This window comes from Ochotona princeps, chromosome 11 (assembly GCF_030435755.1).
Source record: "Ochotona princeps isolate mOchPri1 chromosome 11, mOchPri1.hap1, whole genome shotgun sequence".
Classification (NCBI taxonomy): Eukaryota; Metazoa; Chordata; class Mammalia; order Lagomorpha; family Ochotonidae; genus Ochotona; species Ochotona princeps.
The window spans coordinates 6,748,768-6,775,581 of NC_080842.1; the positions used below are offsets into that span (position 1 = coordinate 6,748,768).

The 26,814-nt window shown below is 54.4% G+C and overlaps 1 protein-coding gene across 1 annotated transcript in view; it reads right to left on the minus strand.

Annotated features, from left to right (window-relative positions):
* Positions 1-2,070: 2,070 nt before the first annotated feature.
* The window catches only part of SFRP1 (secreted frizzled related protein 1), a 33,931-nt gene continuing 9,187 nt past the window's right edge, over positions 2,071-26,814 (minus strand). The window contains exon 3 of the mRNA XM_004592727.2: positions 2,071-2,673. Coding sequence (XP_004592784.2) covers positions 2,351-2,673 — 323 coding nt within the window. The 3' untranslated portion in view covers positions 2,071-2,350. The remainder of the gene's footprint in view (positions 2,674-26,814) is intronic.

The following is a 26,814-nucleotide window of genomic DNA, read 5'->3' on the forward strand; positions in this document are numbered from 1 at the left end:
GAGAGAATCAGGCTGGAGGCTGGGAAGGAGGGGGTTCAGCAATGGGCAGGCTGGCGCTCACTCTGAAGGGATTCTATCCGGGCTACCAGAAGCCAAGCGCCACTCGGGCTATTTTAAGAACCAAATGTCCCTGGGTCCTTACTTCCTCGGCTTCTGACCACTCCTGTTCTTCAAAGACTGAGCCCCATCTCCCCAGCCACTGGGCAAGACCCCCTTCGGAGCAGTTAAAGCTTCACAAATCCAATTTTAGCACTAGCCAACAGGGACCAAGCCCCACGGAGAGGCCAATGCACACCCAGCAAGTCTGCTATGCAAAGACTTGTGAACACATAGCTGTCTGGGGGCCCATCAGCAGCTTCCTCCTCCTCCTTGGTCTTGAATTTGCCGACCTGCCAGGCAGAGCTGGCAGGCACTTAAGTCTTCACTTACACAGAGGAATCTGGAACCTGCCATGAACGCCACAGTGGCCACCCACATCTATCCCTGCCTGGCTCTCTTCCAGACTGAGAATCCCAACAGAGCCCAGCACCGCTGCCTGTCCTTCCACTCTCCCAGGACGACCCTAGCCCTGAGGTCATCGCCTTGGAGGAGTGCACCTGCTCTGCCCAAGGCACTTTGTGGGAAGGAGCAGCAAATCCTGAACACCCCCAAAAAGGAAGACTGGGATCCCTCGCACAGTGAGTGAAACTGCTCTGAGTTTTGGCTTGACCATGGGAGACTAGAAAATGCCAAATTTTTAACTCTCTCTCACATACACAATTTGCTTCATCATCCAAAATCACTGGCCAATCATTATGCCCTCCCCCTCGCCCGCCCCAACACACACACTCTGACACTTTTGGATTAAAGGATAAAGAGCCACAGAAGAAGACAGGATGAGTGACCAGGAGCTGGGAATAACATCAGGTGCACCTGCTGGTTTTCAGGATGGAGTCTTTCAGGGTTAACCCCTCAATCTCCTGTGTGGATCCAGAATTGTGCAGTGACAACTGCCCACTGCGGTCATCCGTGCAGGGTGCAAACTGGCCAGGGACAATCGTTGAGGCCCTTGGAAGTTACCGCAGGCATCCCTTGCTTCTCAGGCACGAGATGAGAGGCGTGAGATGAGGGGCACCATGATGTTACTGCACTCATGGCGCAGCAGGGCTCTCAGACGCACCCTAGGTCAACTGGGAAGCTGCAGAAATGTCTGGCCTTGGAAGCTCTCCCCTTGGAGGGGGACCTGTGTGCCAGCTTGCCCTCTGCAGCGAGAGAGAGCAAGCGAGCACAGGAGGCAGGATGCCCTCTGGATCAGTAGCCACAGAGCTGAAAGCAGTCTGCTGCTTCTTTAAGGATGGGAAAGAACCAGCAGCACCCTAGGGTTTCTGACTGATGCTGCGCTGGGCCCCAGGGAGCCCTCCAGGGGGAGCACAGGTGCACACACCTCTGAGAGCCATACTTCCGGGCCCTCCCCAGGTCCCTGCACACCCAGTGGATACTGAGTGTCAACGCTTGCCAGAACCTTGATAAGCGGGGTTCAGGGCAGGGGAACAGTGGGGGATTGCTGTTCCATTCAAGAACGTGAACCGAACAAACACAGGCTGAAATGCCACTCGGAAATTATATTCCTCTTTTTCTTTGTGAGTTCTGTTATTTTTCATTTTGTTTGGAAACCACTAATGACTGCCTCTCCCGGTCTGCAAGCCTCCCTCTCCGTGGTGCCCACCTGCAGCTGTCTCACACGCCGACAGGGAGGCAGGCAGTGAGCGGTCACCCTTCACACGGGTGAGAGCATCAGGTCATTGCCCAGAGTGAGGCCAGGTGAGCCAGCAGGAGACAGCTGAGGGTGGAGCAGGGTCCCCCACAGCACTTCCCCATGCCTTCCCACCCACCAATCCTAAGCACGGGGTGGGGCTCACAAGAGACCACTCTGGGATGGAAAGCAACATGACTTGCTGATAGAATGTTCTAGCTCCCAAAGGCACGGGTGAGCCCCCCACAACGAGGGGGGAGAACTAAGCCATGTATGATGACACTAAGAAAGGCACAGAACTGAGTTTTCGTTGCCACCCCTCGCTTGGGGCCCTTAGTGTGTCTCTGGATGCAGCAGTTTTCCACAGTGGCTGCTGTGCCCCCCCTACCCCGGCCTCTGCGGGCCTTAAAAAGCTGAGCTAGTCTACAGGACCCTTTCCTTGGCTGGATGGGGCTGGACTGGGGTGTGAGCCTGCCTACAGGGATGGGAGGAGAGGGAAGGGAGTGACAAAGCCAGCTGGGTTTCAGTGTCCACCGAGGGAGCCGCCGCGCCCATCCCCACCCGCCATCCAGGGTGTCTCGTCCCAGGAATGGCCGGCCATCTCCCGCGCCAGGAGCATCACTTGAAGACCGACTGGAAAGTGGGACACTCGTGGTTCTTCATCCTCTTCATGAAGTTCTTGAACTCCTTGTTCTTCTTGTCCCACTTGTGGATGGCGGTGAGCAGGTACTGGCTCTTGACCTTGCGGCCCATGATGAGGAAGTAGTGGCTGAGGCTGTCGAGCTGGTGGCAGGGGCAATCGGCACCATTCTTGAGGTACAGCACCAGCTTCCGGAGCTCCTTCTTCTTGAGCGGCCCCAGCTTGAGCGGCTTCTTCTTCCGGGGAACAATCTTCTTGTCACCGTTCTCCTTCTTCACCTCCTTGATCTTCATCCTCAGGGCTGCAGGGGAGAGGGAAGGGGTGGCAGAAAGAGAGAGAGGAAGATGTGAGGACTGTCCACTCCAGCCCGTGCCAGCCAGCATCCCGGCTACGAAGGCTCACCCAAAGCAAGACAGGACGGGAAACGGGAAGGAGAAGCCCCCAGCACGGACAGGGCATTTCTCTGTGGAAACCGGAGCTCCCCGCCCTTCAGTAGCTCAGCAGGTTCTGTGCTGCTCAGGGCTACCTCCTTTACTGCTGCCGTAGGATGCTCTACCTCCCCACAACCCAGCCCCACCTAGGGCGTCAGCACGGATGGTCCCAGAAAATGCATGTTACCTTTTAATCCTACTTTTCCACAAACCTGTTTTTTAGAATTATTTATTTTTACTTGAAAGAATTATAGAGAGAGGTAGAGACAGAGAGATCTTGCAACCAACCCCTGGTTCACTCCCCAAATGACCACATCAGCCAGAACTGTCCTGGTCCAGAGCCAGGAGCCAGGAGCTTCTTCCAAGTCTCCCACACAGCTGCAGGAGCCCAACCAAGCACTTGAGCCATTCTCCACTGCTTTCCCAGGCGTGTTAGTGAAGAGCTGGCTCAGAAGTAGAGCAGCCGGGACTGGCATCAGCACCCCTATGGGACTGCTAACATTACAGAGAGAGGATTAGTCTGAAATGCCACTGCACCAGCTGTTCCATCAGTATTTTGATGGCCTCATCTACTTCTCTTTTCTGTATTTTTGCTTCCTTTTACCACCAAAGTGAAATTCAGTGACATTATAAATACAGTATAGGGACTGTCCAAAGGTTTAACTACAGCTAGTGCACGTATATACAATAACACTGCTTTATTTATCAGAATTCTTGCCCCAAAAACATGAGCCATGGTAGGATTGAAAGGGTATTCTGGGACCAGCGTGATGGCTCAATCGACTAATTCTCCACCTATAAGTGCCAGCACCCCATATCAGTGCCAGTTCATGTTTTGGCTGCTCCACCTCCCATCCAGCTCCCTGCTTGTGGCCTGGAAAAGTAATAGAGGATGGCCTAAAGCCTTGGGACCCTGCACCCATAGAAGCCTGAGAGACCCAGAAGAAGCTCCTTGCTTCTCGCTTTGTATGAGCTCAACTCCAGCTGTTGCTGCCACTTGGAGAGTGAACCAGTGGATGAAAGATCTTCCACTCTCTTTCTCTCCATCTCTCTCTGTGAATCTGCCTTTCTAAATAAATAAGTCAATGCTAAAAAGAAAGGAAGACAGGAAGGAAGCAAGAATGGACATTCTGGAAATGTGGCAGAGCTGTCCACATAACCAAGTATGCTGTTGAAGACTCAAAGGAACTGATTTGCCCTTGTGGGATAGGAAACAATAGGACAAGCAGCAAATGCTACTAAAAAAGGAAAAATCTCCGAAGCACTGAAATGTGCAATCAGTTCTATTTGTAAGTAGCCTGGCAGCTGCAGCACCAAAAACTCCCAGCATTTCTCCTAACCCCGAGAGCACTGCCGACCCCAAGCCTCACCAGGACCTCTAGGCTGCACCAAGCTTCCAGCACACATGGCACACAGCAAGGTACAGCTCCCAGCAAGCTCCTCCACAGGAGCTCCTCCGTGCTCCTGGGACAGCTGGCCTCTCCACCACACCCCTCCCCCAAGGGACAGGGCACAATGAAGCCAGCAGCTGGAAGTGTAGCCCTCTTGGTAGCAAAGGAGAACCTCCACACAGTGGCCCTGGTTTGAGGGCTACATGCAAAGCCTCGAGGCTGGGCATCCCTCCTACGGGTAGCAGCAACATGTGAGGCTGACGTGAGGATATGGAGGGGCTGGGACAGCAATGCCACAGGCCACTCCCTGTGTGCTGCACACGCAGTCCCATTACGGCATCAAGGGGCAGGTGTCAGCATGGCAGTTAAGCTATGCCCACATCCCACAGTGGCGGAATGCTTGGATCCAATCACCAGCCAGGCTCCCAAACCCAGTTTCCTGCTGTACTGCATCCCCTGCAAGGCAGCAAGTGCTGGCTCAACTAGTTGAGTCCCCACTGCCCAGGTAGGAGACTTGAGTTGAATACCAGGATCCAAGCATTTGTCTGGTCCTGCTCTGATCTTTCTGGGCATGTAAAGAGTCTACCAGAGGAAGTCTACACTCTCTAATACACAAAAATAAGCTTTTTAAAAATGTTTAGAAAAAAGAGCAAGCCGTCCTTATTACATCACAGAGCTAGGAGATGGACTCAGGGTTAGTAAGGATGACACAAAGGAAACAGGATTAGAATCCACACTTGACTCCAGAGACCAGGCCCCTTCTGCCCATACTGCAACTCAGCTTAAAATAATACCGTTGGGGGACTGGGTGTGCAAATAGGACCCTCAACCCCACTGGCTGCTTTTGGCTGGTGTGGGAGGGGTGCAGCCTGGCCTGGCTGCTTAAAGGCAGCTGGAGCCATCTTGGCCTTGGTTGGGTGTGCAAACAGGATCCTCAACCCCATCCTGCAATGAGCTCTGAGGACCGGGGGCAATGGAATTACTGACTAGGGACATCAATGGATAAGGTCACCGTATGTGAAGGTGAAGAATGAATCCTGAGGGACTGCAAACGACAGGGCCACTGTACTTGCAGGTAAGCAAGTGGAATGAGATCTGGTGTTTTACAGGGGAGAGACCAGAAGATCTGTACAGGTCAGACCAATGCACCAGCCCACATGGGAGTCCTGAGATGGGCTTGTTAGCACAGAACATTGCTAACCACCACAAGTCAGCCCACACAAAACCTAGGGCTGGCAGTCTGTCTAGCAGGGCTAGATCCCAGTCCCTGACTGAGAATTGGAACAGGACATGAGTCACATTTGGCAGGGCCAGGACACTAACTAGCATGCAAGAGAACCAGGTCCAGGAGTAGATTCTGTGGGGGATATATGGACAAATACCGCGGAAATACAAGTCCCACTGGTTAGCTAAAAAGTTGGGGTGGTGATGGACTGAGCTAGGTATAACCATGGAACCTGCGAACACTCACGGTTACTGGGGCTGGGAACAGGCTGGGCAGGTCCAGGCTGCAGCACCCCCATGTGCATCCTAAAACAGGTGTGGGGCGGGCCGGGCCACAACATTCACCAGTTCATACAAAGGCTAAGATGGAGGGGCAGATTATGCCAGGCAAGGGCCTAGCATCCACTGGTATGCGTGAGATCTGAGTCTGGGAATAGGATGAGTGGGGTAACTTGGGAAACTCCCTTAACATGTCATTGCTCCCATTGGTGAGCATGTGGTCCAGACCTGGGGGTCAGGCAGGCTGAGCAAGGTAGCTCCATCCATTGGCAAGTGTGTGGGTTGGTTATGGAAGGGGACAGACAAGGCCAAGCAAACCTTAGGTCACTGGCAAGTGCAGAAACCAAGCTAGAACCAGGTCATGCTGAGCTAGGCTGTCACACCTATGGTCTGCATGAGCCAGGTATAGGAGCAGACTCAGCAGGGCCAGGTTCCAGCACCCTCCAGTGAGAGTTGGGACTGGGGGCAGGCCAGGTCAGGCCAGGCTATAGCATCCAAAGGCAAAGGCAAAGGCCAAGATAATGACGGACTACGTCAAGGTGGGTCAGAGCAACCAGTGTCATGCACCAAATCTGTGGCTGGGAGCAGGCCTGGTTGGGGAGCAAAGGGGATGTCCTGTTTGGGTTGGGGTTCCCACTGATGAATGTGAGGGCCAGAGTGGGGGCTGCAATTTGGTCTGGACTTGACTGCAGTGTCTCTCAGCACAAGTGTGGAATGAGTTTGGGGTGCGCCAGACTGGGTTAGACTCCAGCACCCACTAGTGCTTGAGAGAACCAGAGTAGATGTAGGGCAGGCTAGGCTAGTTATCTGCCCCTGCTGAGCCATGTGTGAGCTGTATCTGGGTATGGATCAGGCTTGGCTAAGCTGCAACACCAACAGTAAAAACTGGAATGGGTAAAGACCAGTCAGGAAATGAGGTGGACTAAGTAGGACTGGCCCGTGGACCCACTGGTGTGTGCAATATCTGGCACTGGCAGAGGTCCTGATGAAGGAGCTTGGGAAACACCCTGCAGGTGAGCACAAAAATCATGATAGGGAACAGCCCAGACCAGGCCAGGGAATGGTACCCACCAGCACACCTGTGGCTCAGGTCAGGGGTAAAACAGGCTGGGACAGTTCATATCATCTGCTAGCGAATCCAACCACCAGAATGGAGTGTGGGTCAGGCCGGGTCAGGCCACAACACAAGCCAGTTCACATGAGGGCCAGAACTGAGGCTCAGGTGGGCTGAGCTAGGCTATAGTCCCCACCAGCGTGAGCAGCAATTGGGGGTGGGCCGGGCCTGGCCAGACTATAGCACCCACTGGTAAAAGCTGAGGTGAGGCAGGACACGCCAGACTGGACCACAGTGCTTAATCAGCACATGTGGGAGAAGGTGTAACCAGTAGAGAGGCTGCGTGGGGCTCCCCTGCTGGACCACTGCTCCCACTAGTGAGCATGAGAGCTGGAATGTGGGCAGATCAGGCTGGGCAGGGCTACAACACCTGTTGGCTTCATGTGAGTTGGATCAGGGGAAAGAAAGCCAGGCTAGATTGTGCGTTCCTACTAGTGCATGCATCAGCCAGAGTGGGTGAAGGTAGGTTGGACCTTGCCACAGCGTCAGCTGGCAGATGCTGGTACAGGGGACAAATCCTGTCAAGTCAAACTGCAGAACCACCTACAGAGTGCACGATCCAGGAGTAAGAGTGACGCCAGTAGGGCACCTCCCTCTTGGGTTGCCACTCCAACTGGTAAGCATGAGAACCAGGACTGGCGCAGGCATGGATGGACAGAGTGGCACCTGCCGGCAGGTGTGTGGGCTGGATAGTGAAGCTGGTTGGGGTGAACTAAGTTTCAGTGCCCATTATCATGTATGCGAGCTGAATGGAGTGTGGGACAGACTGTACCAGTCTGCTGTACATACTGGTAAGCATGGGAACCACAGCAGGGGGCAAGCCTGGTAGGGATTATTGTGGGTCACTCCCACTAGGCTACAGCTCCCATTGGTTTGCATGACGGCCGAGTATGTGGTGGGCAGGATCAGGATGGGCTGCCACACCCATTGGTTTGTGTAAAAGACAGGGCTGGAGACAGACTGACGAAGCAACTGCATGTGCATAAACTGACTGGGACGACAGACTGTGCCCAAACCGGTATTGGCAAGCACACACAAGAATCAGGTCTGGGATCACCTCAGATGAAGTTTCTTTGAGGATCCTTCCAACTCAGAACCCAACCATGGGAGAGAATTGCAGGTTCCATGGTCTGACCATGGAGTGCATGTGTCAAAGCTGGGCCTCCTCGGTGGCTTAGGCGAAGCAGTAGACAGCATGTACAGGTACACACGGAGAAACCGGCAGTACATAGCAGCCTGTAGAGGATACCTGGTACCATGGCAGAGGACAGAGGTTAGAACAAATTGATCAGCTATCCCAGCCAAGTGTTGCAGTGAATACTCTGGCAAACAGAGACTCTAAGGTGGACTATGTCAGCCAGTGGATTTTGGAGAGACTTCATTGTGCTTGGAGTAGCTAGGTCACCAGTAATTCAGAACTGTTGAACTATCAAAACCTCTTGAGCAGGACCCTCAGCATGTGCCCCACAGCAGGGACACTGGGATGACGTTGGGTGGCTGTCCCCCATCCCAGGGTACAGAGGCAGTTGGCAGACTGGGTGTGTTTTCTTCCCTTATCTCCCCAATTCCCCCCAGAAAAAGACAGGAAAAAAAGAGAACGTGGAAATAATGGTCTCACTCACTTTCCTGTAGCCCTTGACCCTTTGCACCCTAATCAACAACGTAAAAATCATCAAAAAATAAAATAATTATCAAAAACTAACAACAATAATTCTGTTGGGGCCACTATTGTGGCATGGTGTATAAAGTCACTGCCTACACTGCCAGCATCCCATATGGTGCTGGTTCCAGTCCCGGCTGCTCCACTTCCCATCCTGCTCCCTGCTAATGCACCTGGGAAACCAGCGGAGGACCGCCCAAGTGCTTAGGCCCCTGCACCCTCATGGGAGACCTAGAAGAAGCTCCTGGCTACTCACTTCTGCCTGGCCCAGCTGAGGCACTCTCTCTCTTTGTCTCTCCCTTTCTCTGTGTTACTGTGTCTTTCAAACAAATAAATAAAAATCTTTTTTAAAAGATGAAAATGCTTCAGTGGAAGCTACTTTACTCTTCTGATTATGTTGCTTTGAACCACAACTCAGATCACAATGGTCCTTGATCGCATAAAAGAATGTAGTGAATCCGGATGGCTTAAGAGGGCAGATGCAGTGAGCGGAAGTGTGCCCTGCATTAGTATCTCTCCCTGCCCCACTTTCTTTCCTGAGGTACAGAGCGTGGGAAAGGAGGCACATGGCCGTTGGACAGGCTGATTTCTACACGTGTGACTCCCTGCCTCCCCCCACCAACTATGCCTTGCCCAGTTGCTAGGGGGGCCAGGTGGTGCTGACCCAGAAATGGCCAGCAACTGCCCACTCGCACACCAAGTGCCTGTACTCCAGGGGCTTTCCTGCAGGCACTGAGTTAGAAGTGCAGACAGCAGCAGTGGTGAGCCTGAGGCCACAGATGGCACATGGCACTGGGTCCCAGGTTCTAACTGGGTAGTCCCAACATGTGGCTTTGCCTGCTCTGGGCCTCAGTTACCGATGCATGAAGTGTGTAGGGCATCTGAGTGGCAACCCAGCAAAATTGCCCCCTGAAAGCCAGCAATCCTTCTGCAATGCGATGGCCCACGCTGTGCTCTCCTGGCTCACTCCAGGGCAATGCCAGGGAAGCTGGCCTCGGCTCAGGGGCCATCGGGAGATGCAGGGCACTATTTGCAGGCCATGCCACATGATCAACTCCCCAGCAGCCTGCTAGAGGTGGATCGCACCATGAGTACTGCCCGCAGGATCGGACCAGCAGACGCCCTGGGCCTCCTAAGGCCTGGGGGCTGGATGCTCCTCCTGCCTGCTGGAGCACAGTACAGCAACTTCGGTCCTTCCCAAGGGTGACCTGCACATCTGCCTGAACTAAAGCACAACAAATGCATTCTGTGAGCATCAATTTCACCCATGTGGGAGACCTGAGTGGAGCTCCTGGCTTCTGGCATCCATCCAGCCATGGCTGGGCAGCCATTTGGGGAATGGACTGGCAACCAGAGGATTCTCTCTCTCTCTCCCTGAAATAAATAAAATCTTTTAAAAAACAAACTACAATCATGTTCGTGTGCTACATATCAAAAGAGCGAGCTAAAGTGATTGAAAATGACCACTACTGTGAGTGGTGGTGGACCCCAGGTGAGAGTACAGGGTTAGGGAACTAGCAGACTTCTGGTAAAACTTGTGCGTTTCTTTCACCTTTTCAGCTGTATTTATTTTGGAGTGAAAAAAAAAAGGAATCTTTTTTTAAAGAAATGCACAGTTCCTTTGGGTCTACTTCAGATAGAAACAACATTTCCCAGATCTCCCCACTGATGAATGCTTTGCGGGATTCACGCAGCGTTGCTGAGCTCGGCAAACAACCGAGTCCGGCTTGATTGTTGACTCAGGCCCAGAAGGCACCGTGACCCTGGCTCCAGCACTGCCAAGTGCAGGAGGGTCCGGCCACTGTGGCCAGGGCACCTGCCCACCAGCCCTGTTTCTGACAGCCCTGCTCTCCCTCTCAAGTCTTTGATGGCTGGTTCTGAGAGGGTTGGAGCAGCCCGCTGCCAGCCAGCTTCCTCTGCCATGGACATCCCCAGGCACCAGCCCTTGGAGGTCCTCCTGCTGCCTAGGGAAAGCCGCCTGTGTGGGTGACAAGCACCGCCCCCACCCCCTGGAAGCCTGTAACAGGGATTATTTTCCCTTTGCGCAGCCTTCTGGAGTGGGCAGAGAACACCATGCCCAGAGCCAATCAAGCAAAAAAGACAGGCTGGCAGCTAAGGGCTCTTGGCTTTGTGCGGCTACAGCCTCTGTGCAGCGCTCGGCTGAGGTCTGGGCACCCACGGGGAGCTGGCTCCGGGCCTTCCGACAACAGCCCGGCAGCGCACAGCAGGAGCTGATGTTTGGCATCGCTGGCTTGCAGGGCAAAGAAAGGAACTTCCACTTTGTCACAAAAGCTCGTTCTGCCCCAACCACAAAACCGCCCACTGCGGGACATGCACTGAGGAGAAATGAAAGCCGCAAGAGGGGATCAGAAACAGCCTGCCGTGGCGCGCTCCTACAGCAGTCCGCCGACGCCCAAGAAACAGCCCACGTGGAGTCAATCTGGGTCTTCATGGAACTTGTCCTGCTCTCTAGATCTCAGATACTGCCAGGGACAGTCAAGCTCACACTGTCACAGGCCCCTGTCCAGTCCACTGGTCCCCTCATGCGGATACATGCATGCATGCACACACACATGCCAGAGGCATCAACAACACTCAGGTGGAATCCCGCTAACCGCTTCATTACACGGCTGTGTCCAGTCTCCACAAGTTGAAGCCAGTGGTACAAAATCAAACTATAACCTGATTGCAAAGTGTGTGGCGGATGGCTCTGGCAGCCAGTGCCTACACAAAAGAAGAGCTTTGCTCCATCCAACCCCTCCCCTAGAGGGCTGCTCCCGACCCCAGATAGCATGAGAACAATTTCCTGAAGTCGGTCACAGGAGTGGCACTTTCAGCTGCCAAGTCAGGTATACCTGCCAAGGCCACCAGGTAGCTCCCACCACAGGGTCCCTGTGGTCCCTGCTGGAACCTCCACTCCCCCCACCCCAACCAGCGGTGCTAGCTCAAGTGGCAGGCTGCAGTGTGCCATGGTCTCCGAGAAGGAGAAAGATAGGAGCTGGGTAACAGCAGGCAGGAGGAGGTGAGCGGGGTTCAGAAGCAACCTGAGCCATGCCGGGGTCTGGAGGTGCTGAAGAGGCCAGTTCAAGCATGGGATGCTCAGGAACGTGCGTGTCTAAGATGTTTCCAGGAGAGGCTGAGGCTGCCCGGCAGCTGGGGACCACAAGGGACAGCAACAGGGTGCAGGAGTGGGAGTGTGGGCACGGCTCTGGAGTGGACACTTCCTGGTTCATGGCCAGCAGGCCCAAGGCAGCTCCCCTACCTGCCTCCTGTCCAAAGTCCCTGAAAACTCAGGAACAGATCAGCATAGACAGGGCACACCGGATAAGCACCCTGGGGAACTGCAACAGCAAGGGGTCTCACACACACACACACATACACACACACACACACACAGAGCAAGGGAAAAGATAGACACTCTCTCACACACACACAGAGCAAGGGGTCTCACACACACACAGCAAGGGGTCACACACACACAACAAGGGAACAGACAGACACACACACACAGCAAGTGTCACACATAAGAGCAAGGGGACAGACAAACACACAGAGCAAGGGGATGCATACACACAGCACAAGGGGACACATACAGCAAGAGGTGCATACACACAGAGCAAGGGGACACACACACACACACACGCACACACCACGGGAGAGGCTCCCCACAGGCTTGGCCTCCAGCACTGACAACTGCACAAACTGTAGCTCTTTGCAGCTCTCAGTGCAACCACCTGCAACTCCAAGGTTCTGGGCAAGTTCATTTCCACATCCCTTCCCCTCCCCACAGGGAAATGCCCCACCTCCCCAGGACCTGGCCCTGCCTGCTGCCATCACCCCAGCCTCCCTCACTGTAAATGTGTCAAGGCAGAAGCAGGTCCCACACATCATCTCACCATCTGACGGATGGCAAGAATGGACCCGGGGGCAGGTGCTGTTCCCCCACTAGCCAGGATGCCTGCGAAGCAGCCGTGGGTGCTGCTGCCTTCTGAGGCACAGTGGCAGGTACCACTCTCTCCGCCTTTGACACTTTTGCATGGGTCTCAAACCACTTGAACACTTTTTCATGGGACTGCTTCAAAGGTCCAGTGCACTTTAACATGGCCCACCCATTTGCAAGCCAACCTACAGGTCCATCTTTTCCCACAAGGCTGCCAGGCCCTCCTGGTCCTCCTTGGCTCAGCCCAGGGCCTTGCATGCACAGTTTCCATGTATGGGGCGGAATCTCCAAGTTCTTGCCATTGACCCAGGGCCGATGGTCAATGACAGGTACTCAGCTGAACAGCCGCCCTGTCTGGCCCGGTGTTTGACAGTGTGGCTGGGAGGGCCTGGGTTCAAATCCCAGGCTGAGCTCCCGACTCCAGCCTCCTCCTATGGCATACCCCTGGAAAGGCAGCAGTGGTAACTCCAATAATGGAGTCCCTGGGGCTCATGTGGGAGACCAAGATTACGGTTTCTGAGCGCCCAGCTACACTCCAGCCACTGTGGGGGTTTGGGGAGTGAATAGGAAGACAAGAACACACACACACACTCTCTCTCTCTCTCTCTCTCTCTCTCTCTCTCTCTCTCTCTCTCTTGCTCTCTTCTCTCTCTCTCATTTCTCCAGGACAGACCTAGGAGCCCCCACCTCCCCAGCAGGTACACTCACCACTACTATGGCATGCAGCTGGCCCTTGGAGCCCACTCCCTCCCTACCCTGAGCTCCCTACCCTACCTACTCCTACTCCCCTTACCCCAGGGAAGATGCAGGAGTCCCTTCTCTCACTGTCCTCTTCAAGGTCCCCAGCCATGGCACTGGGGGGCCTCACTGACCCCCCCCCCAGACACACACATACACAACCCTCTCCAGACTCAACAGCGAGCCTCTTCCTGTGTTGCAAAGCCAGAGGCCCGTCTTGGATCTACGAGTGGCATAAGGTACCAATTTCTTGGCACAGGGACGGCCAGGGACTGACAAGAGGGGCGTTGACCACCACTCGGTAAGCAGCGCAGAGAGGGCACTGGTGAAGGCACATAGCACGTGTACTCAGGTCAGCTAGCGGGTGCACCAATCTCAAAGACGGTTACCACACCCAGAGCTCACAGGGTGAGGATCTGCTGGGACTCTTATGTGCACAGGGTCCATGGTGGGGGGAGTGGGAGGAAGCTGCTACAGGCGGCCCACCGGCAAAGGCCAGACCACCGGCTGTAGGCTCCCTGGGTGAGCCTGCTGCCTGCTCTCCATGGTGGTGCTCATCTTCCCTGGCCAAGACTCCCACCATGCACCTCTGGGAAAGGCCTGTGCTGTGCCTAACAATGGGCGAACATGCAACTTCCTAAGGGCTCATGGTTGTCTAGCGAGAGTAGCACGAGCTGCCAGAGTGATGCCAGAAAGCTGGAGACGTTCACCGCAGGTACATATACAGTGTGCCTCTGCCTCCAGCGTTGCCCCGGACCCACCCACAAACGGCCACCACTCACTGCCTTGGGTACTCAGACACAGCTACATCGTGGCTCTGTCTTCGCCTGGCTCCACTCACAACACAAACTCCTCACGAGCTCAGCAACGGCCCCGCCTCCAGCTAACCAGCGGCAAAGCCACTGGCCCAGTTCTGAGCAGTGCCCTGCCTCCTGGCAGCTGCTGGAAGCCAGGCTCTGCTGAACCACAAAAACATCTCTGGGCCATCCTGCGGGACTGTCCAGGCTTTCTTCAGTGGCCATCAGGGACGCTACCGCACGCTGGCTGTGTGAGTACCAACAAGCTCCACACTGCGTCCCAGCTCCCAGAGGACCATCTACCTACACCTGCCCAGGCTGGCCTTTGGAAGCCCTGGCATTGCCCACCCTCACAGCTGCAGTGAGTGGGCACAACAACCACCGCTGGTGCTTTACAGAGCAGAGGATTTAGGCATGCCCCAAAGACACCAGCCAGCAAGCAACAGGGGCAGGATTCGATCTGAAACCTGTGGTAGGCTGCACGCTGTTCCTTTTATATATATAGATAGATAGATATAGATATTTATAGATATAGATATAGATATAGATATCTCCAACTTGGAACCTCAGAAAGGGACATTTGCCAACAAGTCATCAGTTCAATTACAGTGGGTTCAGGGCCAGCGCTGTGGTAGAGTGAGCTAAGTTGAAGCTGACAATACCACCATCCTGTCTTTACCAGCACCAGCTCAAGTCCCAGCTGCTCCACTTTCAATCCAGCTTCCTGCTGATATGCCTGGGAAAACAGCAGAAGATGGCTCAAGTCATCCCCTCTCACACCTCTTACACTCACGGAGAAGACCCAGATGGGGTTCCAGGTTCCTGGCGCTGGTCTACACCAACCCTGCTGTTGCAGCCATCCAGGGAAATGCTGGATGCAACCCCAGCATCCCACCCTGCAGCACCTAGGTTGTTTCTTGGCTCCCAACCAACTCCAGCCCCTGGGAAGCCATGGGAACAGCTCTAGCTCTCGGTTTCCTGTGACTGCCACAGGAGATCTGCCTGGTGTCCCTGGCTCTCAGCTTTGCTCTTGCCACTGCCGGCATCTGGGGGGACAGGAAGGTAGTGAACCAGTGGATGACAGTGTTCTCTCATTCTCTGACTTGCTTTCCCTGATCTCTCAAGTAAATAAAATTCTAAGTTGACCTCAGAGTTAAGACTCTGGTTTTGGAATCAGCATTGTGTAACAAGTTAAGCCACAGCCTTTGACACAAACATGCCATATGGGTGTTGCTGCAAGTCCCAGCTGTCCCACTTCCAGCGAGCCTGGAAAAGCAATAAAAAATGGTTCAAGTGTTTGGGCCCCCACACCTACGGGGGAGACATGGACAAAGCTCCTGGCTTCTGCCGGGCTAAGCCCAGCCACTGGGGACTCATGCGGAGTGAACTAACAGCTCTTTCTCTCTGTGTGCCTCTGCTGTTCAAATAAACCAATATCAAACAAAGATGCTAGCTGAACACCCACATCCCATGTTGCAGTGCCTGGTCAGGTCCCTGTTGCAGCTCCTGACCACAGCTTCCTCTCACCTACACCTCGGAAGGCAACAGGTGATGGCTCAAACACCCACATGGGAGACTTGGCTGAGGTCCAGGCTCCTGGCCTCAGTCAGGGCTTCCAGGGGGTCGCTGCTGGGAAGCTCTAGAGAGCTCTTGGGAGATATGTGTGTGTGTGTGTGTGTGTGTGTGTGTGTGTGTGTGTGTGCACCCGTGTGCATGCACATGTTAGCTGCTGAAAAATAATTCAATCAGGTGTCATCATTGGCATCCACAAGTCATGAAGCCAGGGACAGCTGACAAAGTCCAGAGACAACTGTCCACAGCCCCAGACGCAATGCCCAACTAAGTTCCCAACCTAGTGGGAACTCACTCTGAAGAGACAGTCCCACCAGGTAGCAGTGACAGGTGGGCACATGAAACAAATCCAGGTTCAGGACACAGACACACAGGATTCTGGAGCAGTTCCGGACCTCTGGTCAATCACTCAGCCATCAGGAGCCCCTGGCCTCCCATCATGCCCCGAACATTGCTTTCCCTACACACACACACACACACACACACACAAGTGCACTGTTCAAAGGAATGCTGAGGGTCCTGAGCTCCAGCAGCCTCCCTCCTTAGCACTCTTCTGCCCTCTCCTAATTTCAATGCCAGAACCATACGCCAAACCCCAGGAAACCAAGCGGCTTCCAGTCTGAACAAGACGTGCATCCCAGCACTCAACAGCCATCATCAGTCACTTCCGGAAAAACACGTAAGAACCAACAGGGAAGCCAGGCCCAGAAGCCGGCCTTCCTGGCCCAGTCTGGGGCACCTGGGAAGAGCTCCTCCCACCTCCTGGCCCAACCCGAGGCAGCAGGTCCTCCCTGCGTGTCCACTCCAGAGCTACTTCCCATGCCCCCTCATCCCTGAGGCCACTGTCCAGCCAGAACCAGCTCCCCTGAGCTCCAACCTCACGACAAAAGTGGCTGTCACATCAGCAGGAGGGATCCCTCCTGTCACCAGGGTTTTGGGGGGTTTATCTCCCCAGAAGTCTGAAGGGGTTGGGAGAACAGGGAGCAAGGAGGTAAGCAAGGGTTTGCAGCTGGACCTGGGCTATGTCTCCCCTCTCACACCCTACCCCCCAAGGAACAAGGGCAGGAGCAGCACAATAAGGCACCTGGTGCCCCAGCCTGCTGGCTCTGAACCCAGGCCCATCACTTAAAGCCAGGAAATCTGCCAGAGAATACATTAAGCAAGTGCGAGAGGCCGGATCCGGGCCAAGTACTGTCCATCACAGTGGATAGGCAGCCCCGCCCAGGGCAGCTTCTCCTCACTGGGTCCTCCTTCCCACACCTCCTCAGCGCCAGCACACAGGTACACAAGGGTAACAGCAGAACCAGGTTTTCAAATGCACCCCAAGAGCCACGGGGAGGCGGACTTCTAGGGTCAGTAGTGCTCCACATTCTCTGGTCGGCTGCATTCCAAAGTGACCTCGAGGGCCCAGTGCCGTAGCCTAGAGCCTAAAGCCCTCGCCTTGCACACACCAGGGTCCCCTATGGGCGCCGGTTCGTGTCCCAGCTGCCCCGCTTCCCAACCAGCACCCTGCTTGTGGCCTGGGAAAGCGGTCAAGGACGCCCAAGGCCTTGGGACGCTGCACCCTCATGGGAGGCTCAGAAGCTCCTGGCTCCTGGTTTCAAATAGGCTCAGTTCTGGCCATTGTAGCCACTTGGGGAGTGAATCAGCGAACAAAAGATCTTTCTCTGTGTCTCTTCCCCTCTTTATATATCTGACTTTCCAATAAAAACAAATAAAAATCTTTATTTAAAAGGTGGCCTTGAGATCAATTGCCTCTGAGCACCCAACAGCTCCAGGCAGGGACTCGTGCAGGACCAGGGACTAGCTGCGGTTCAGGGTATAAGGGCCACCTGGATTTCAATAATCACCAAGATGCCTTTCTATTCCTCTTGAGAACTCACTGTGTCCCTCAGATGCAGGTCCCCCTCCTCTCCCACTTGTTCCCTGCCGCCCAAGCACCCCTGCCTGAACAAGGGGACGTGGTGCAAAGCTGTGAGCCTCGCAAGTGGGCATCACGGGGTGACTGACGCCCCCACAGCCTATAAGCTCCTCCTTTCACTCAAGGCAACAAGCCTTGCTCTGAGGTCCCAGCCTCTTACACCCAAGCTCCTTTCCCTCACACAGCCAGGGGAAGGAAGGGCTGAGTACTTAGAGTGGCCCGGCCCAGCAGGGCACCATCCACCAGGAGTCATGTCTGGGACACACTGGTGGAGCACACGGCGCCAACTCAGGGACCGTGGCAGTCAGCCAGCAGAGCTGCAGTCAGAGTCAGGGAGGCCAGAGGTGGTGTCATTCATCTGCCCCATTGGACTGCCTCTCCCAACATGCAGATGTGCGCTTTTTCAAGTTAGGTAAACCGAGACTCAGACAGGGGACATGACACAGCAGGTGGTGGTGGTCACCCCCACCCCCATCCCTGGCCCTTCCTCAGCCTAGCCCCTCGGGCTGCCAAGCCACACCTATCTCCGCAGCCCTCCACCAGAGGGTTCAGACTAGAGCCCGCTGCAGTAGCCGGGCTCCGGGCAGACTTGCTGGAGTCCAGCAACCCCCACACAGCCACAGGCTAGCCTCGGGCAGGGCAAGGCTGCACGTTGCTCAGTCTTAGCCTCCACCTTGTGCCAGGACACTGTGGCCAAAGTCCCAGGGCAGCTGCCCTGACCAAGTACCCCCTGAGCCAACAACCCAGCAGCAGCTTCTACCGGTCTCTTTCCCCGGCTAGTGGGAAGAACGGAGAAGAAAGAATCCAACCTCAGGCCTCACCAGATAGGAGACCGAGGGTCTGGTCACGTTCACCGCCATAACAATGTGATGTGATGTGACATAACGTGACTTGCGCACTCAGACCAACACGCACACACACCCTTCTGCCTCTACACATGTGTCTACACTTGCGCCTCCTGTGTCCAGCCCAACATGGAGGTGCACATGTGTGTGGCCAAGCATCCACACAGCATACAACACACACACACACACACACACCCCTACCCAACTCCTGCTGACCACACAGCCCCTCCCCCACCACTGCATGGAGAGCAACCCCCCTCCGCCACCCAAGATCCCCAAACGGCCCCCACGGAGCCTCAGGGCCCTGGCTGATCCTTCCTAATCCATGATCCCGGGCCTGGCTCCAGAAGGCACTGGGTCTGTGCCATCCAGCCACTAACAAGGTCTGGAGAGGAAAGTCAGGCCCTTTATGACAGCTGCTGCGGTAACAGCCGGCTCTGCGGTGACCCAAGGGGCAGCTGAGTACAGCCTCCCACAGAAGGAAGAAGGTTTCCTGCGGGCACGGGCCATTGGCCATGGTCCCTTCCCTGGCTGGCTGTCGGGGCTGCTACATTGACCTCATGAGGCCCACAACCCCCACCCCAAGGGCTACACTGCATGGTGGCCTGCAGCTGGCCCAGCCCCAGCCAGCTGCGCCCTGAAGGAAGATTTATCTTATGGTCAACAGCAGGCAGCAGAGGGCTCTGGGCACCAGGGGACAGGAGGCTGCTGCAGGAGTCTGAAGGGAAATCAAGGGCGACCCTCTGAGTCTCTCCACAGCTGCTCTTGGGCTGCTCCTGCCAAGGGACTCAACTTATGCCAGGCCTTGGGAAGGCAGGAAATGGACCTCTGTTAAGCAGCAGGTGAAGCTCCACAGATGAGAATTCCTGGGTCAGATTCCATCTGTGGAGCCCTATGGGGACTTGGTGTTCAGTGGAGGCCCAGCAACAATTGGCTGAATCCAGCCTGCAAGATCTCCCCTGCTGTGCACTACAATTCACACACACACACACACACACACACACAGAGGTCTGCAAGATCCCACCTGCTGTGCACGCTCAAATTCACACACACACACGAGATCCCACCTGCTGTACATGCTGATTCACACATACACACTCTCTTTCACACACACACACAGAGCGCTTGTGAAGGACTCAGCGGACCAAGCTCCTCCTCTCCTCCAACATTCTCTCACTCAAGGACTCCCTCTGAGGATAGTTCTCCACCACACCAACTCCGTAGCCCATGGGACGTGAGGCACCTGCTCATGGCCACTGCCACTCTGTGGCTGAGGACACAACGGGGACCCAGAAGCAGCGATCCCTTCTGCCACACCTCCAATCAGCCTATGTGTCCCCAGGCCTTTCTCAGCCAGGGCTAACCTAGACACAAGATGGCAAGTTGTCCACTGGAAGGGGTCAAGGCCAAACAAATGACAGATACATACAACAGGCTCTTTACAAAGCTCCTGGGAAGTGACGTGGAAAGCTCTGAAGCTGGTGTAGTGGTCAGAGGGCATCCTGTATCAGTCCACGGTTCCAATCCTGGCTGCTGCACTGCCCACCCAGCTCCCTGCTGATGTGCCTAGGAAAGCAGTGGAGGATGGTCCTAGAGCCTGGGCCCCTACACCCACATGGGATGCCAGCTAAAGACCCAGGCCATGCCATATGGGAGATTCAGCTAAAGACCCAGGCTCCTGGAGCAAACCTGCAGATGGAAGACTCTCTTTCTCTCTCTCCCTCTCTGTATGTGTGTCTTCCTCTTGCTAACTCAGCCTTTCAAACAGATAAATCTTACAGAAAATATTCAGCTCATTTTGCTCTAAAACACTTTTAAAAAAAATAGATATATCTATTTTTATTGGAAAGTCAGATATACAGAGAAGAGAAGAGACAAGAGAGGAAGATCTTCCATCCAATGATTCATCCCAAGAGGCTGCAACGGCCAGAGCTGAGCTGAGCCAAAGCCAGGAACCAAGAGCCTCTTCCGGGTATCCCATGTGTGTGCAGGTTCCCAAGGCTTTGGGCTGTCCTTGATTGCCTGCCCAGGTCACAAGCAGGGAGTTGGATAGGAAGCAGGGCTGCCGAGATGAGAACCTGCACCCCTTTGGGATGCCAGTGCATGCAAGGCGTTGACTTTAGCCTCTAGGCTACGGAGCCAGGCCCTAAAACATTCTTGAAATTCATGCCTACAAAGGATCTTCCAAAATCTCCTGGAAAGTACCTACCATGAAAATAAAAACTATGAGCCCAGTGTGCTAGCCTAATGGCTAAAGTCCTTGCCTAGAACATGTCGGGATCACATATGGTCGCCGGTTCTAATCCTGGCAGTCCCACTTCTCATCCAGCTCCCTACTTGTGGCCTGGGAAAGCAGTCAAGGACAGCCTAAAGCCTTGGGACCCTGCACCCGCATGGGAGATCCAGAAGAGGTTCCAGGCTCCTGGCTTGGGATAGACTCAGCTCCAGCCATTATGGCCACTGGGGAGTAAACAATCAGACAGATCTTCCTCTCTGTCTCTCCTCCTCTTTGTATATCTGCCTTTCCAATAAAAATAAATAAATCTTAAAAAAAAAAAGAAAGAAAAAAGAAAATAAAACAGGAAACCACCCATGGGTCTCAAAAAAAATTTTTTTTTGCACCCAAGCATATCCTTCAATTCCATTTTCTGTGAGCATGTTGGAGTCTGCTCACACTTCTGTACCTGCCCCAGCTTCCTTTCTGGCCATGAAACACCCAGCATCTCCCAGGCCTCACAGACGAGCCCACCCTACCTGTATCGGCTCCCCCAAGGCTTGCGAGCTGCAATGGCACCCACACTGCTTGGAGACATGGGTGGTCCACGAGGCTCCAGGGTGTGATTGTGGCGCAGAAGGGGGGAGCAGGAAGCAGGTCCTGGGCCAGGGCTGAGCTCCAAGGCGGTTTGGCTGGGTGGGCTGGGAGCAGAGCCCAAACCCTGGGCTGCAGGGAGGACATGGGGGCACCACCTTACCCAGGTCTTTTTCTGGTTCTGCTACCAGCCACGGAGGCAAGCACCTGCATTTGCCTACACTTGGTGGATCTGCCAGAGAAGGGAAGATACACACACACACACACACACACACACACACACACAGGCTGATGTCCAGAGACCCACCAAGAGAGCAGGGATCAGAGCCAGAGACAGCACAAGGGAGAAAGCCCCACCTGAATGGTAGCACCACAGTGAAGCAGCCAGCTTCCCCACCCAGGCAGAGCCATACCCCAACTTTCAGAAGCCCCTACCCCTGCCACCAGCTAGAGAGGCCAGAGCACCCCACACAGGGAGGCTAAGTCAGGAGGTACCCATGTTCACCTGCAAAATCAGCCCTGCAGAAAAGGGTCCCCATCCCCACCGAGGCCAGCAGGGACCCTACAGCCTGGCACGAGCAGCCGCCAGCTTGGCTGTCCCTCCCGGAGGACACCCCCAATGTGAGCAGACCTAGAAGATGGCTCCCCATGGCCCTCTTCCCTCACCGCCAAGTCCTGTGGCCATCCCCTGGGTCGGCCTCTCACACCTCCCCTGGCCTCCCTTGGCCCAAGAGGGCACTCTCCCAGCCAAGAGCCAAGAACACCCAGGTAGCATTTTACAGCCCTGCCTGGATAATTCCAACCAGACAGGACCCACGAGGCGACCCATCTCTCCTGCACAACCACCAGCCCCCTGCCCACAGTACCCGACCAACATCTCCATCCACAGAGACAGCAGCGGCTGCCTTGGGTTCACTTCCCTCCTGATGCACAGCCGGCTGTGGATGCCATCTGGGATTCACCCAGCAGAGCAGCACCCAAGTCCCAGTCCTCCCACCCTCCACCAGGTCTCCTTGGGCACTCAGTGTGAGTGACAGCGCTCCTTGTGATGGGCGAGGAGTCTCCACGCAGCACAGCTACAGTTGGAATATTTCTTGTATGTGTCTGGCTTTTACATGGGATTTGCAACCTGCCAGCTACCCATGTTTACTCCGGTAGAAACTCGCAGAAAATCATCATCTCAACAGGCTCAGAGTTTATTTCACTGCCAGATAAACAGCTTGCTTTGATAAATCATCCGTGTGGCAGTGGCCCTGAAAGACTAAACAAAGATTTCCAGCACCGATCTATAGGCCTTTGAGAAGCCTCCCAGTGCTAATGCAGGTTTAATTGGCTGCTCTGGGCAGGTTGGGGCAGGGCACGGGTCTAACATTTCTTTGGCCGTTTGTTCTCCTTGGGAGTGGGGGGAGAAGCTCACATACATAAACACACACAGAGCAGCACTTTGGGCTCGCTTCTGCAGAAGTAGGATAAAATCTACCAGGATTTCAAATTCCTCTTGGCTTCAGAATTCAGACCACTTTTTTTTTTTTTGAGGGGGGGTGGTTAGAGGGAGTGAGTATCCCAAGGCAGCTGTTTGGAAAGGAAAAAGTCAAGGGAAAAAGTCAAGGCAGCACCACTGGCCCACAAGGGGGAAAAAACGGCTGCACAGTATCCCCTGGGCAAAGCCCAATAAATCCTGTGCACCATGCACTAAGTACATCACTTCTAAAAAGCATGCATGTGTGTACACACACATACACACACATACATACATGCATACACACACACACACACACACGCTGGAAACTGAATGGGATGGCCAGCAACCGACATGGGCACAGCCCAGGCCCTATGCAGTCTCCGCCTAAGACTTCCAGCTCACCCGGGTCCTCCAATAAGGTTTTTGCTTGCTTGGGCTACCTACAGCAGCCTGAAGCTGCACGCAAGCTTTCCAAGATTTGCCAGCATGGGCTTCTGAGAGCTTCCTCAGCGTGAGCCTCTGCCTAGCTGGAGGCTTCACCAGGCCATTCCTCCACTTACAGGATTGTTTGGTTTTTATAACCAATCACACTGCACCCTCTTTCCCAGGGGTTCGTTTCCACCCCCAAGACTACTCTAATAAGAAAGGGGTCATTGCTACAGTCCGGACAGCCCCTCCTCCCCCCTGTATTCTGAGAATTATGCACGCATCAGGCACCCATTGCTCCCAGACACACAGTAATGCAACAATCGCCTTGCAAATGAGCTCAGGGAGGGCCTCGTGCTGAGTCTGCTCCTAAAACTGCTTATGCGTATTGGGCACATACTGATCCATTTAAACCCCATGCACCCAGGGAGAGAGGGCACAGCCTATAGCCCTCCCCCCCCCCCCGCCCAGGAAGCTGCTCCTCCACCCACCCCCAGCAGCCAGGGGAAAGGTGACCCACAGAAAGCAAGCCAGGCTATGGCTTGGGAGCTGGCAAAGTGCTGTTGGGAAGGAGAGTGGCAGGATTCCAGTGAGGCAGCCTTGGGCTACGCGACACCTAATTGCCCCATCCCATTTACCTTCTCCCCAGTCTGTGAGGGCAGGCACCCACTGACCGACCTCTGCCTGCAGGCTGAGCTTCCCCTTGCAACACCGGCAACCCTAGCATCCCTGTATCCGCAAGCCAGCTGGCTACACTGTTTCTCATCCAGCTCAGGCCTCGCCCACCTGCTTTCTCCACCCACCCCCACCCTCCCCAAGAAAGCTGCAGAGAATAAAGGTGAACTGGAGGACAAATCCCTCTCCTTGCAAACAACCAGGGCATGAGACTGGAAAACGGGAGCTGGCACTGCACTGGAGTGAGAGCAGTCACCGGAGCGTAACAGCAGCCCATGTGAGCACAAGTTCAAGTCCTGGCTGCTCCACTTGCCTTCTGACTCCCTGTGCTACTAGCCTGGGAAAGCAGCAGAGGATGGCTCAAGTCCTTGGGTCCCTGTACCTGCATCAAAGATCTGGAAGAGCCTCCTGGCTCCCAGTTTTGGACTGGCCCAACCCTGGTCACGGCAGCCAAGAAGGGAGGGAACCAGGACGTGGAAGATATCTCTAAATTAGTTAGTTAATATTTTTTAAATAAATAAGTAAAAAAAAAAGATATGGGCCCAGTGCAATAGCGTAGCAGCTAAAGGCCCTTGCCTAGAACATGTTGAGATCCCATAGCGTCACCAGTTCTAATCCCGGCTGCCCAGCTTCGCATCCAGCTCCCTGCTTGTGGCCTGGGAAAGCAGTGGAGGACAGCCCAACCTATTGGGACCCTGCACCCGCATGGGAGACCCGGAAGAAGCTCTGGGCCCCTGGCTTTGGCTCAGCTCAGCTCCAGCCATTGTGGTCACTTGAGGAATGAACCATCAGATGGAAGATCTTCCTCTCTGTCTCTCTTCCTCTCTGTATACCTGCCTTTCCAATAAAAATAAATAAATCTTTAAAATAAATAAATAAAACCCAGTGAAAGGCAGAAGGCCAACCTATGATTCCATCTGCATGTGTTCACAGAGGATGGAGCTGAGGGCAGGCAGGCGGAAGGGATGCTTAACCCGCAGACAGCTTCAGTCTGGATGCCAAGGGCTGCATGACCCTGTGGGTGCCATTCATGCCACTGCCTGGATACCCAGACATGCTGAAAAATGACAGAGGGCTCTGCAGAAAGCCCTGCCCTGGCTCAGCTGTCCCCTCTCACTCCACACCAGCCTTCGCTGGTGCAAAAGGAGATGCCCACTCAGTCCGCCCTTGGCTAAGCCTGGTCCTGCTGCAGGGGCGGCCAAGAGGGAAACCAGCTCCTTCTCAGGGCGTGGCCTCATGCCCCCTCTGCGTCTAGCATCCCTCTGTCTGAGGTATAACTCCAGGAGCTCACAGCTCTCTGATCCCAGGGGGTGGAGGAGCAGGTGCATCACACACCCTGCCCTCAGCCAGGACTTCATGAAGCTCTGACATCCCGAACAGGGGACCAGCGGCCCTCTTCCCACACAGCACACACTCCAGAGCTGCCATGGCCTGTATTTCTAAAAGGGGCTTCAGTGACCATCAGAACCAGTTACTCCCAGCTGACTGACCTCCCTCTAGGATAATGACTCCTCGTCCCCTACGCCTACTTAATTTTACTGCAACCAAAACAGATTCCCGGATGTAGGACCAGCGTGGTACAGCACATGAAACCACCAGCAGAAATACATACATCCCATACAGACGCCTGCTCAAGTTCGGGCTGTTCCACCTGCAAGCCAATTCCCTGCTTGTGGCCCAGGCAAGCAGAGAAGGATGGTCCAAGGCCTTGGGACAGGGAAGAAGCTCCTGGTGGCTTTGGTCTGGCCCCACCCTGGTCGTTGCAGTCATCAGGGAGTGAGTGAACCAGGACATGGAAGATATCTCTCTCCTAACTCGACTGCCTTTCAAATAAATGAAATAAATCTTTTTTAAACCCTGGGACCTGGTGCAGTAGCCTAGTGGCTAAAGTCCTTGTCTTACACACGCCAGGATCCCATATGGGCGCAGGTTCATGTCCCAGCAGCCCTGTTTCCCATTCAGCTCCCTGCTTGTGGCCTGGGAAAGCAGTGGAGGACAGCCCAAACCCTTGGGCCTCTGCACCCGCACAGGAGACCCAGAAGAAGTTCCGGGTCCCTGGCTTCGGATCAGCTCAGCTCCAGCCATTGTGGTCACTTGGAGAATGAACCAGCAGATGGAAGACTTTTCTCTCTGTCTCTCCTCTCTGTATACCTGCCTTTCCAATAAAAATAAATAAATCTTTAAAAACAAAAACAACCCCAGGAGTCACAGTTAGTGTGTGTGTGTGTGTGTGTGTGTGTGTGTGTGTGTCAGTGACCCAAAACAGGGCATGCCATGCAATTTTTTCTAAATTTAATAAACAAGTCGCTCACATGTGCTTGGAAGGGCTCTCTCCAGTATGAAACAAGGAGCCCACATCACACATTCACACACACACACATAACTGACACACTTGTATTTCATATCCACATGGGAGGCACTGTGCCCAGAGGCCACCAGGGCACGGGAAGGCGGCAGTGGGGGTGGGGGGAGGGGAGCAGGAACCAGGATCACATATCGGGGACACACAGGGCTGCTTCGCTCTGAACACCAGCTCTCACTGCTCTGTCAATCATGCCAATAGACTCCTTTTCCTTTTTACCCCTTTCTCTCCCCTCCCCCTGCTCTGCGGTTTGGAAACACTGTATTTCTCAATCCCTTGAAAGCGGACTGGAGCACAAGCAGCAGAGATTAATCAAGGCGCTCAGACTCCCAGCCCCTGCCCTCCAGCACTACCATGGGACCTGAGGTCCTCTGCTGTCCTATTTGACCCAAGTTCAACGCTGCAAAGTGCAGACGCTCTCGATGGGAAAATTCATAATCCCAAAAGGGGAAGAAAAAAATCCTTCCAAAATGCAAGACGCTTGCCTGAGAATACACTGGGGTTCACCAGGTTGCCCCCTCCGAGCAAAACCTGCAGACAGCAAGCAGAGGAACAAACGAAGCTAGCCAAAATGGAAACTCTGGGACTTCAGGAAAAAATAACATGGTCCAGGGCAAAGCAGGATGAAGCAATGTGTATTTGGTGTAACAACTAAACTTTGAAACCCATGCGTAGTTGCTTTTTTTTTTTTTAAATAATATTCATTCTCCTTGATCCTTCTGAAGCTCTCTGGGAAGGCGTGGATTTCGAAATGTTTGGCACAAAAAAGAACTTAATTCCGTTTTCCGTGAACTTC